General features: G+C 36.7%; 2 protein-coding genes across 2 annotated transcripts; both read left to right on the top strand.

The window, feature by feature from the left end:
• The first annotated feature begins 1,449 nt into the window (after positions 1-1,449).
• LOC122551526 (homeobox protein Hox-D13) lies at positions 1,450-4,844 on the top strand. The gene is made up of 2 exons (XM_043693543.1): positions 1,450-3,070; positions 3,352-4,844. Exons 1-2 carry the CDS (start codon positions 2,383-2,385, stop codon positions 3,600-3,602), a joined length of 939 nt encoding a protein of 312 aa, XP_043549478.1. The 5' UTR covers positions 1,450-2,382; the 3' UTR covers positions 3,603-4,844.
• Positions 4,845-7,515: 2,671 nt separating this feature from the next.
• LOC122551529 (homeobox protein Hox-D12) lies at positions 7,516-10,613 on the top strand. Its single transcript, XM_043693550.1, has 2 exons — positions 7,516-9,629; positions 10,366-10,613. Exons 1-2 carry the CDS (start codon positions 9,050-9,052, stop codon positions 10,602-10,604), a joined length of 819 nt encoding a protein of 272 aa, XP_043549485.1. The 5' UTR covers positions 7,516-9,049; the 3' UTR covers positions 10,605-10,613.
• Positions 10,614-13,306: the final 2,693 nt, after the last annotated feature.

Below are 13,306 nucleotides of genomic sequence, written 5' to 3'. Positions count from 1 at the left end.
TTATTTCTCTTCCCCTCCCTCCCTCTCTCTCCACCTTGACCTTGGACTTCATCTACTTCCGGAAAGAACCCCTTTGTCTGCATACCAGTGATGCGACCAACTTGAGACAGCGGCATACTTTTAATTCAGAATCTGTATTTGGTCGGAGTTCTAAATAAAAGTAGTCACTCGAAATATGACGTTAGCACGATTTTTTTCTTTGTCATTAAAAGTAGAAGTAGTTCAATTGTTATTTGTTTTCCTGAGAATATCTAGCATCCGCATGTTCCTAAACGTGCTGTGCTCATTCAACTCATATAGTCGAGTACAAAGATAAGCATTGAATTTGCTGTTTTGAAATACTTTTTTCTTCACGCTATCAATTAAAAAGCCGCTCTAACTGCTTCATTAAATACAGACCAATTTAGTTCAAAATGTACGGGTTCATTAATCTATCCATATTAGGGACGCTCGTAGATAGAATTCGACGTGTCTCTATGAAATAACGCCCAATGTCCCTTTGACGTGCTCAAAAAAATTAAGACAAGATTGAAAATGTCTTATATTAATATAACAACACTGAACTTTATTCGCGCACAGAATGATGTTTTTTAATTATTTAGCGTTTTCAGTTATTGAGTGTCGAATACATTCTGATAAGTTTCTCCAAGTGTCAATATCGCTAACACATTTACGTATCCGGGAACTGCAAGCTCGGGAAGGTACCGACAATGAAAGAGTAAGATGGAGCTTCATTTTTCCACAATATCCGTCAATGCAAACCAAGTTACAGTATCTAACCACTTTTCATTATCCGTTTAACATTGAAAAATATGACTGCGGTTGTTGTTATCACAGCTAATGGCAGTGTATTACTTATGTCTAAAAAATCTCCCCTAAATGAAATTCTTTCGTTTTAATTAATCGGAAATTGCTATACAATATTTGTAGCGTATTAATTACGAGTTGCTTATTCTAAGGTAAGTTACAAAGTATTGTTTGATTTCTCTCACAAAAGGTGGCTTTACCAAATTTGAGAATGCGGGTATGGAAAATTAATGTTGATGGTTGAAGAAATACCTTTCCACATCATAAGTTATTGCTAAAGTAGACCTGACTGATCAAAATATGCCCTGTTTCCTACAGCGGGATTACATCAGCGAATATTTGTTTTTATATCATCGGGCCCTTTAGTTAATTCAATCATGCATTCTAATTATGCTGGAATTTACCCTCAAAGTACAAAATCTTCATATTTTACATAATTAAAGCAGGGCATAAAGAAAAGAAAAGGGCATTTCCTTTTTGTTGAAGGCGATCCCTTTCCAGAAATTAGATTTGTTTGATCTGTAGACGCGAATACTGCCACAGGTTTGTAGCAATTGAGAATAATGTAAATTGGTTTATGCGAAATGCAAACTACTGGCAATATGTGAACATCTTATGCTGAAGAGGCAATGGGATAACATACAATTAGGTTATTGCATGGAATAAAGTATAAAGCATGGAATATTGCATGAAGTATCAGACATCTGCAATATCCATAGCATGGAAACACATCAGTTGAAATTGAGGAATATCCTAAAGAAAATAGCCTTCATTTTAATAGATCGAATGTCTGAGCAAAAATAAAACATAGATCAGAAATATCTTCCCCGAATTTTCGAAAACTTAGCTAATATAAAATTCAAGGGGAAATCCGTATACGTCTGACCGTTTCATGAATTGGTGAAACAAGTAGTGATTCTTCCAATCTATTTCACAGTTGTGTGTAGAAGAGCGCAAACTGCAGTTTACAACAACGAATGGTTTATATGTTATCCTGAGCGATACATTTTTTACTAAACAGGTTGATGCCGATTTTATTCGTCACAATATGCAAACCTTCAAAAATTTCTACCAGTGTGTTTTTAAAATTAATTTCGTGTCAATGTGAAATTGTTATTTTGTAAAAGAAGTCTAAGCTTTATTTGAAGTGGAATTATTCGAAAAAGAATTCAATGGAATAGAAAAATCTACTCAAAGAGAATAATGTAGGCCGTACGTATGATGTGTTTATCCTACAGACTGTATTGTGCAAGATACCAAGAATATCAAATTCAGTGAAACACATCGTAAGGGTACTGCCGTGGAAAACACCGTCGCGTTTTCTAACTTCAATATTCAGCGGCTCCTGCAGTCAATTATGTTGAATGAATTAAGGAAAAATTAAAGTGTTTGAACATTGGGAAAGAAATGCAATGCCAGCTGAAGCTAGCTTCAGTCGCTGCGTGTCACGTGATCAGTGTCGACCTATCAGATTTCAGTTGGTCAGTGCACACACTAATCAGTGAAAATAAGCACCTCTTCTCACTGCCGAGGCTGCTTCTCTAAAGCAGTACTTAGTTTGCAGTGGGTCGTGATATGACAGCTTCTTTTCTTTCAGCCCCTTGGAGGACTGATACAATCAGGTACCTACACAACAGAAATAACACCACTAACTCGGAAATGGAAGGATTGGGAGGGAACGTCCCTTCTAATCAATGCAGGAATTTTCTGTCTCCCTCTGCATTTGGAGCTCATCATAATTCGTTATCTTCGGGTCCCGCTTACTCCGTCGGAGATCGAACGCATTCTGTCATTTCTGAATCTGCCAAGCAGTGCAGCCCCTGCCCAGCTCCCACAAGCCCTCCCAATCCAGCGATAAGTTACGGCTATCATTTTGGAAGCAGCTACTACAGTTGTCGAAATGTTGGCATTCAGCAAACTGGACTGAAATCCGGTGCCCATGCATCTCTGGCCGGTTATCCAGTGGACAAATACATGGACGTTTCGGGTTTGACTAACACGCCTGTCCCCACTGACGAGGTGTCATCCAGGGCAAAAGAATTTGCATTTTATCAGAGCTACCCCAATCCCTACCAACGGGTCTCTGGTTATTTGGACGTTCCAGTAGTCCCTACAATAAGCGGGCACGGAGAGCCAAGGCATGAAGCCTTAATTTCCATGGAGGGCTACCAGCCTTGGACATTTGCTAATGGCTGGAATGGTCAAGTATATTGTCCGAAAGATCAGACACAGACTCCACATTTCTGGAAATCTCCTCTGCCAGGTATTATGAAATGATTTTCACCGAAAAGAGTTGCTTTTTTTTAATGTATAAAATCACAAATTAACTAGTTGTTTAATTTGCTATATTTCAAAAGCTTAATACCTGAAAACACACACTAACCATGGGTTTGAAAAACGTTGAACTGAATTGACCATATGCCTAAAATTATGCTTAAAAGATGAAAAGATTGCGACAAATTCATAACTAAGGAAAAAAGACGAAGGATATCCACTGCCACCAATCTTACCGAAAGACAAGTCACCCCCCCACCCCTTCCCCAGGAGACGTGATGCACAATCAGACTGACATAAACATTTACAGACGAGGGAGGAAGAAAAGGGTTCCTTATACGAAAACTCAGCTCAAAGAACTGGAGCGAGAATACGCCACAAACAAATTCATAACTAAGGAAAAAAGACGAAGGATATCCACTGCCACCAATCTTACCGAAAGACAAGTCACCATCTGGTTTCAGAACAGAAGAGTCAAGGAGAAGAAAGTGGTTTCTAAAGTCAAAGAAAATATACCTTGATACCGCAGATATCAGGAACCGTGCTGGCGTATTGTGAATTACATGTGATGGTCTTCTCTTCAGAAAAGGAAACGAACTGAATGTGGAAGATTTTCGAGCCACAGCTTCGGATTTATAAACAAATCGTAAAATAACAATTTCCACAAAATGTTGTGCAAAACTTGCTAAAATACTTGATCTGACTTCATCACCACTTTCAAAGAAATAAGGCACTCTTCAGTATGTGAAAAGTCCCACATTCGCATACTTGTCTTGTGTTACCGTGCTGGATTATTTTCACGAGTGGCATTGCACATGCTGTCGCAAATAAATGCTTAGTTCAGTCTTAAGTCATATTTTCGAGGGTTCAGCTAAATTGCTGATGTTTGCAACACCCAGATAAAATGGCGACTACAACTGATTATACAATCAAACATAAAAATTGACATTAAGTGAAAAGTATTTATGACTTTCTTAATGCAAAGCATTTTTATTTAACATTTAGGTTTTCAGTCATGCTTTGCAAGGTGGCTGAGTTGCGAGTGGATTCAAATGCTAACAATATATATTAGCAACGAATCCATTCCGTTGTGAATAATTGAAAATATACTGCTAGGATACCATTTTAAATCTGTGCCAGGTAGAAATTGATTATAAATGAGATAGTTACAGATTAACTGCGGTACAATCTCGTAAGATATTTTATCATATTAATCGGCAGCGAACTTACAATCATTTTCATAATAAATTATTTAGCTTAGAAAGAACGTTCTGTTTACTCACTGCAGAAGGTTCTGTAGTAACATGTTGTCCTAAACAAATGTAAGCGTTAATCATAAATTCAATCTCAAACGAAATGCTTGTCAAAGTTAAGATGTCCTTAAAAGTTATGTTAAAGTATGAAAAGCTATGTTTCTGCATATAAGTCTTCTGTTCATTTCAAACTGTTATTTTCGAAAGAAGTGCTAATATATTTGAAAGCCCCATGATAGTTTTGAATGCGGTGCCTTTAATTGAAACTTTTACAGCTGTTTCCTAATTACTAACTTGTTGCGCTGTATACCTAAATTGTAATCACGTTAACTATAGGAGTAACATAGTGGAGAAGTTTGGCATTATTTCTATGTTTTATGTACAATTTTAAGTATTTGCTCATTTTGTCCATCATTTTCTTTATGCAGGACGAGTTAAATATGAACTCGGGAGGTTTTCTTACTTGATTATGCCGTGTAAAATATTAAAACAAATCACACTTTAACTGTCTTCAAGCTTTATATTTCTTGTAAATGGGTTCTTTTTTTTACTTTTCATATCGCCATATTTAGATTCAGCTTATCAGCATTTACACAAATGCTTTTCTAATTTATACATGTGCCTAAGTCACCTTAGTGCCTCCTTATTTTTGGGTGAAAATACAAACTCTTAAACACTAATAATTAAAAGAAAGACGGTGTTAAAATTAATTATTTTATAATATTTTACTAGTACCTTTTTGAACATATTCCCCGGAATTTGCTCGCTGCGTATAAATTAATAAATTCAAACTACGATATACTATAAAGAACTTGGGACATGCGCTGTTTCCAGGATGCAGTGTTTTAACACAAAAAAGGTTAAATTCAAATTTCTGCAGTAAGTCGGTCATGAAATGAGCAAAAGTCTTAATATTATTGGTACCAATAGAATATTAACGTCGGGTTAGAAAGGTCATGGGTTGATGCCAGTGTCTCATTTTTCCTAGTGTCGGCTAATTCAATATAGGATCGTGCGTATTTCGCACAAATATCCCAATAATTTCAAAGGTTTGCCGCAAATAAACTGCCTGTTGCCAAGTGCCAGTTCGTTATTAGAACGCTCTGTGGAGAGGCACGATAAAATATAGACCATCGTGCATTTTTAAAAATTATTAAATACATTTAAACGTATAAACAATAAACCTAATGGTTTTCCTTTTGCCTTACGCTTAAATTAATCATTTGGCAGGCAACCTTATAATCGCGCCATAGTTTAAAGCAAATGACTATTGTGCCATCGTTGCCGGCGACGATGCATAAATGAAGCAAAACATGCTGATCTGGGTAATGTGTTCGGAACAGAATTAGTGCACTGTGAATTCGTAAGCAAAAGGAAATCATTGCAGAGACGAGGAAGTGAGGAAAGCTATCAGTTCCTATTTTCAACGTAGAAATATTAAGTGATGAAGTTTAGAATTAAGCTGAGTGCCATTGCTTCAATTTATATGAGCATGAACTTAGTAGGTGATAATGCTCCTGACCCTGCCATCTTTATTTACCAGCTGCTAACACTTTCTTTCCAAGTGTATTCCTGTGCATTGCGATAGGTTCTGCCTGTCAGTTTCAGAAGGAAATTGGGAAGAATTATGATCTTTTAAGTCACACTAAAATTCCATATTCTGTCATATTTAATACGCGCACACTGGCTAATTTACTTCCATTAAAATTGTCGGAGCCCGATTATATTAAGGTACATTTTTGGCAGGGCGTTTAGCGCCCTGACGTCAAATTTCTATTTACCATTGACCTTGACTATGGTTATAGTCTTTGACCTTGACTTTATTTAGCATCATGAATAATAAGGACTACCCTGATCGCAGAGCTAGTTCGCCATCTGCTGGGCAACCCTCGGTAAAACATGGGTCAACATTATCTTCCGTGCTGTGGTAGCGCGGGCTACAAGATGGTCGTTCTTAATTTACGCTGCAAAGCAACATCTAAAATACAAATTAGGTCAATATTTTCTTCCTTTAAGATCTTTTTGAAAGATTGAATTAGCAAATTAAACAGCTGTATTGTGCGTTTTTTTTCAAGTAAATCGATAGTGTAAGTATTTCAATTCAAGATCTGTAAAGTTTGCGATTGCCGGTGCTCAACTTCTTTATAATCTATAATTTAATAGTTTACAACTTTTAACAATATTGTATTTTATAGAACTTATACATCAAGCTTTAATTCCTATATTAGTTTACTTCGCGTTCACTTTCCGGAAGCCAAGCGCAGCCCGGCTTTGGTTTTATATTGTAAACAAAAGAATATAGGTGAATTAACCTTAATACGAGTTTCTGTGATATATGCAGCATGCGTATTATTCAATTGTAGCTTTGTTCGGTATACACATCTATACGTTCCTGTCGAATTTCATAAGCAGCACAGAAATGAAACTCCTGATCGAATGAGAGTCTTGAGAAAACATCCGGTCCAATAAAGCAGCGTTGCTTATGGTAGGTGTAAAGTGAAGATCTTCATTCACTTTCTTTCTCTAGTCACAGTCTTTCCAATGAAACCCTCACTTGTGTCTGACGTGGTTTAAATTTTCAAACTGAGCTGACTTTCAATTCGAAAGCACATTTTGCACTGAAACGAAGTAAACGTCATTTCTTTTAAAAAATGGCGATTTGATCCTATTCGACATTGACCTTGAACTGAGTCTTTTTTTTAGTTATTTGTCGTTTTTGCAAAAATTGCTAGATGGAGACCCGCCTTGGGATAAAGTAGCCTTGTTTGCAATTACACTCGGATTTTAAAATCTTAAGAAAGAATCAGGATCGGCATGTTTAGGGTTTCGTGGGATCATAAAAGAGACAGGGGACGAACAGTCGTTTTCCTTTCCGGTGAGGATGTGATGGCGGTATCTGCTTTGATTTTAGTGCACATGATATTTACTGAAAGCCAAATCGTGTCATATTGCGAATATATGAATTGGAAGACAAAGTAAATTGTTACCCTACGGACCAATAATTACCAATAGTATAAACAAAAAGAAAATAGAATATCGCATTTCTGTAGTTGCTACAATGCTAGAAATGCATCGTATTGTTTCCTTAGCGGCTACGCATGAATTTTACTTATCGATTGTCGTATTTGGAGTCAGAATTGTTTGCAGAATACAATGAGATAGAATAAATATGTTTAGTACTTAATTCCATTTGACTTGCTGTCAATACACTTTAGCATAATTATTATTTTTGAATGTTAATTTGAAATGTTCGATTTATAACAGCCGTATTCATTTTTAATGATCAAAAAAATTCCATGGACATAACTGCAGATGTTGCTTAATATTTATTTCTAGGAATTCTAACGAGGACAGATATAAAAGAAAAGCGTGGTATTTACTCCAGCAATCTTCATTCAAAATTTTCTTTGACGTGTTCTAAATCGAGGGTTCGCGGTTCAAACGAAACGAGCAGCGTTCTAGGGAAGCCTCAATTTTGTACAGAAATGTAATACATCAAGGGAGATAATCAATAACCTACTGAATATTACTGAAATGTGCCTATTGTAAACACGGACGCGCAACCAAATTTAGCTTCAATATTTCCACTTGCAGAAGCACAAGTTAAGCACAATTCACATGTTAAGCTCGACACTATTCGAAACAAACGTGGAGACATTAAAAGGGGGTGTTTTGATTTCCAGTTCATAATGCGAACATACTTTAATACTTGCTGAAATTTTGTCAATAATGTCTTAAATAATGGAATCGAATAACACGAATTGGAATATCACCATTGCTTAATTTTACAGTAGACCCAACGTTCTTGTTCAGTTTTATAAATGCATTTGTTTTACAAAAATGCGCATTAGTCTTTTTGATGCATTAACAGATCTTTTCGATGTTTCAAACGTCCTGTACTTGGTTAGGTGCAAAATGTATTTTCTAGACGCCCCGGTAGATAGCTTGCACAAAATGCCCACGGTTAAAATTTTGAAACACTGTTACCGCGTACCTTCGTATGCGTCGTTACTTTTTTTGTTAAAATATTTAAAATAAGATAAAATATGCAGCATGTCTGAAATGAACATGGATATCCTTGCCACAGCGGTTGAAAGAAATATTGAATTATAATGAATACTAAAAGTAATCAAGTTAAAATATGAAAAGTAGAAGGTATTTTTAATTAACATTTCCTACTTTTCTTCTGCCTACAAATGTTACATAACACCAATTAAAATGATGCATGTCAGATAATATCGCAGATAATCTCATATCAATTTTATCAACAAATGTTAAGTAATTATGAAATGGACTGGAAAAAATCAAGGAACCGTAGGAGCGTATGAAACTTTATTTAAAGCATTTTATTTCAAGCTCTATGAATTAAAAAGCCACATTTTAATCCCTTCAGGAGTATGTGGGATCCTCGGATATCTATTGCAATGTATGTCATTATAACAAGTTAAAATACTTATTTTCTGAACTGCGTATGCATCCTGTTGAATTAAGCGAGTTATGTCGGGCTAACTGCCGTAGATTAGGGTGAAGGTGCATATGGACGTGTACTTGGACATTTCAGATGTGAGTTGCAGCGGGACGGAGGCGGTTCCAGAAAAAAAAGCTGTTTCCGTTTGTCTTGTGACCGTCAAAGAACCAATCAGCAAGCGTCTTTCGTTTATCTCTGTCTGGAAGCTAAATAGGGCACAGAGAGGATCTGATCGCGCTGCTCGGAAATGTGCGAGCACAATCTGCTAAATTCAGGCTATGTCGGCTCCCTGTTAAATTTTACCAGCCCGGAGCCCTTCTACTTCGCCAATCTGCGTCCGAATGGGACTCAACTAGCAACTCTGTCGCCAGCACTCTCCTATACCCGTCGGGAGGTGTGCTCGCTCCCGTGGACTTCGAGTCCATGCGCATCGCCGCCGCAGAGCCGCGCCTTTAGCGGCTACTCTCAGTCCTACCTCAGCAACTCAGTCTCCATCAGCATCAATAAGCATGGATCAGAGAAGGCAGCAGCCGGCGAAGAGCCGAACAAATACTACTTCCAAGACAGCAGCCGCAAACTGGAAGAGAGATGTAGACACAATCAGTCTTATCCAAGTGATTCCAGCATCCCTTCTTCAGTCAACATCAATGCTTCCAAGTATGAGTACCCAAACGTGGAAACATCTCTACATGGCTCGTCATTACATAACCAAGGCTTTGAATTGAATTCCAACTCTCCCACTGTAAATGATGGTATCAAGCAAAGTGTGAGCCTCAGTATGTCATTACAGTCACCAGTAACGCCAGTATGCAACAGATCCTCCGATGGTATAGTATCAATGCAATATTAAAACGATGATCATTTGAAAATTGAATTCTCCTTCCTTTCCAAAAGAACTACCTGCCACCTTCACGTGAAATTCATGTATTGAGCATCAAGCAGCGGTCCTGGAAACCTTGCTCTTATTACATTTAGAACAGCAGGAAAGTAACCCTGTAATTATAAAAATGACTTTAACGTGATAATAAAGTACTCTGAAACTAAAAACATAGCAGAGACCAATGGATGATAGATCAACTTGTTTAAAATTAAATTAATCACAACATTTAAATTACAATTAAATATTTCAGTGTAAATGCTAGCTAGCACTAACATAATGTAATCGTAATTGTGTACTGGATTTGTTACATTTTATTATCAACTTTCCATAATGTTTTTATTTTGGACTTTGTAATTGCGATTGAATTTTCTACTGAACATTAAGATACTTGAATGCCTAATATGAAGAATGTATCTGGGTCATTGATCTGATCATAGAAAAGTTTACCACGCGTCTGTCGTTATTTCTAAAGAACAGGTATCACAAAAAGTCGAAATTTTTATATTGTTTTGTCGAATTTTGAGCAACATTTCTGTAAACGGCATCAAATGAATCTTGCAACGTTAAAAAAAAAACTATCGTCTGAGATAATGTAACATACTGAAAAATGAAAACGCTTTGGAATGAAAGCTGGTGAAATGTTTCCATTGCTTCAACTTGTTTCTCTCTGTTTCCATCTGCAGGGCTGCCCTGGTGTCCAACCCAAGTGAGGTCAAGACGGAAACGTAAACCGTACACAAAACAGCAAATAGCTGAACTTGAAAATGAATTTCTGGCGAACGAGTTCATCAATCGACAGAAGAGGAAGGAATTGTCCGATAGACTGAATCTGAGCGACCAACAAGTAAAAATCTGGTTTCAAAACCGGCGTATGAAAAAGAAAAGGCTTGTAATGCGCGAACAAACACTCTCACTCTTTTAGGCCAAAGTAAAGTTCATGTGTGAGTTTCAAGGTCGCGATATGAACTTTTAATGCTAACTAAGCTTGCTTACAGAAAGCATGTAGATCAAGAATATCCATTGTTTTAATGGATAGGTGCTCCTTTGACGTGCTGTCATATAAAACAGCAATCTTTCATTACATTGCCACTGCCACTAGTCCAGGGCGTGTTGGTTTAGTTAAACATCAGCAACATACAGGGACTGAGATGCAAACTACGAATACCTCGTGAACATTTGCCATAGCAGGAAATTATCGTAAGGCACAAATTTGACTTGTTGTGGTCTGTACTTTGCTGTTCATGGATAAGGTGCCGGCCTCTTCTCATCGTCATTTTAGTTTCAAAGACATTTGTCATTGTTTTGATTCCTCCATTTGTTTAAATTTTCACATGACTCCGTTCGAGTAAAAAGCAGATATTCTGCATTTGAGAATGTAAGTACAACAGGTCATTAGAATGGAACGTTGGAATATAAATCTTAAATATGTAACTATTATGCATGCACTCTACCTATGTACATTTAGTTCTAATAAAATGAACGACGAAACATTTTTATCATTTGTATATACAGTTCATGTTTTGTAATCTTACTGTGAAGCTGGAGCTGGACAGTGGGTTAATTCTATTCTGATAAATACGCATACCAATAGGAGTGTCATATTTGATTTTCGAAAACTGTATTTCCACACTAGGCGATAACAGTGTGCGATGAATTTAATTAAATGAATCGAAATGTGCTGGTATTATTGATATTTTGTGATTGACCAATACCTTAGCGCCGAGTTGTTTTCAAAGCTCCAGCGACTTCGGTTTCATAATCCGAAGTCATTCTGCTGAAATTGCACATGAATCCTGTCCATAAAATAACATAAATGATCAACTGCGCCAGAAATGACAAATAAGAAATGAAAACACACGGGTGCGGAAACTGTTATGAAATTGTACTTTGCTTGAGTTCTTTAAAGGATCATATTGAACAAAATAAAAATAAAGAAACACACCTTACATTTTTCTGCGATTGATTTATTGCAGTGCATTCATTCCAGTAACACGTTAATTCGCCACCTAATTTGTGAATAAGTGCTAATATTTATATACTAGCGGTGAACGCATTGAAACACACCGTGCTTCGCTTAGAGCATTGGAAATTTAAATTACCATTTAAAAACATTTCAGAGGATGTAGTTTTGTAAGCAATAGCTATAAACGGTCACATCATTATTCAAATAATATTGTCTCAATATCGTGTACCCAACCACTGTTTGTCAATTTTCTATACGAGATATGCAAACTAGCAGTTTGCCGATCTAATTGGAATTTAGCTGTATAAAATCTCGAGTAACTGGAAATTCCAAGCTTGGAGAACAACAACATTTAAGGAGATTATACCTACACGAATTAAGACATTAAGTGCTTTAGGTTATGTTCTGGTATTAAAGCAAGGCCGCTGCAACAATAGAAAGCACACAGTGCAGAGACATCCTGGGGATAGCTATTTTTATTCAGCTGAAGTTTGATTTTGCAGCGTGTTATTTATCGCTAGCTTCAGCCCCGTTACTATTTTCACTTAGGGCTCACGTCTATTTTAATCGACAAGATATGTGCCCCGCCAGTTAAGGCGTTTCTATCAGTTTATAATAATTCAAATTCTTAATCGCCAGAGTGCAAAAGATTTAAGGCAGGCTTTCACAAACGGTTATGAAATGAAATAATCTCTTTGCTGTATTTGAATATGATTCCATACGGGTGCAGGTCGCCATGCATCTATTTCACTTAAAACGAGAATACGACTTCTTTCCTGTCACACAGATTGACTACGATTCAAATTGCGCCTTTTTTTTTCTCTCATGGAACAGTTCGAAACTTTGGCAATAGTGTTTGATTTTTCGAAAACGGAATCAAGGGCTATCAACCCCTTTCCATAAATATTATTACAACATTCCTTTCATGACAAAGCCGTGCTCGGGTCCTCCTAAGTTAATTTATTTTCTAATTTGACGGTTTCAAGTATGGTGAATGTTTAATTAATTCAAAAATCTTAAATTGTGTTTTGATATGAATATGTTCGTTTGTTAAAATGTAGTTTGATGGAGATGCACTTTACATTTGAGCTCGGCAGCTATGAGAAGATGTGACCGACAACGAATGAGTTGCAGTCATTTCGCGTCTCATTCGAGCAACTCAGGACGTGGGTGGGCAGGAACAGCCATTATTTCTAACCCCGCCATTTCTCCGGACTCCTATTAATTAAACATGCACTGTGCGATTTCATGAACCTCTTAAGACATTTTATTGAAATATATCAATGCAAATAAACGTTCTCTGATAAAATGTGGCTAGCTATTCAATTCTGGACGTATTACCAAGTACCTGCTTAGAATTAATCAGCAAAGTTTCATGGCCTTAAATATAACAGTTCATAACATCGGCCATTAGAGTTTGGGCGATGTTATGAAATTTAGAGACTTTTTTCAGGCAAGTTATTATGATGCGCTACAACAATACGCACATATTGTAATTATTGAGTAACATTAATTTGATTCGATTTTGACTTTCAATTATTTTCTAGTTTGAAAGCAACATTTCATCTCCCTTGTCTCTGGGCTTTGCGTTTGTTTCAAGTCAATGAAATGCATGTAAAGACGTGCAACTCAGATGCTTCCAACTATCATTTTTGCATAGT

This window comes from Chiloscyllium plagiosum, chromosome 7 (genome assembly GCF_004010195.1).
Source record: "Chiloscyllium plagiosum isolate BGI_BamShark_2017 chromosome 7, ASM401019v2, whole genome shotgun sequence".
NCBI lineage: Eukaryota > Metazoa > Chordata > Chondrichthyes > Orectolobiformes > Hemiscylliidae > Chiloscyllium > Chiloscyllium plagiosum.
Note: the sequence above shows the minus strand (reverse complement) of the source record. Positions and strands in the feature narration are given on the sequence as shown.

Bases quoted from the DNA above. Each gene is read 5' to 3' on its own strand.
- LOC122551526 (XM_043693543.1), top strand. From the start codon at position 2,383: ATGACAGCTTCTTTTCTTTCAGCCCCTTGGAGGACTGATACAATCAGG. The intron at 3,071-3,351 runs GTATTATGAAAT...CCCCTTCCCCAG, and splicing joins CTGGAAATCTCCTCTGCCAG to GAGACGTGATGCACAATCAG.
- LOC122551529 (XM_043693550.1), top strand. From the start codon at position 9,050: ATGTGCGAGCACAATCTGCTAAATTCAGGCTATGTCGGCTCCCTGTTA. The intron at 9,630-10,365 runs GTATAGTATCAA...TTCCATCTGCAG, and splicing joins ATGCAACAGATCCTCCGATG to GGCTGCCCTGGTGTCCAACC.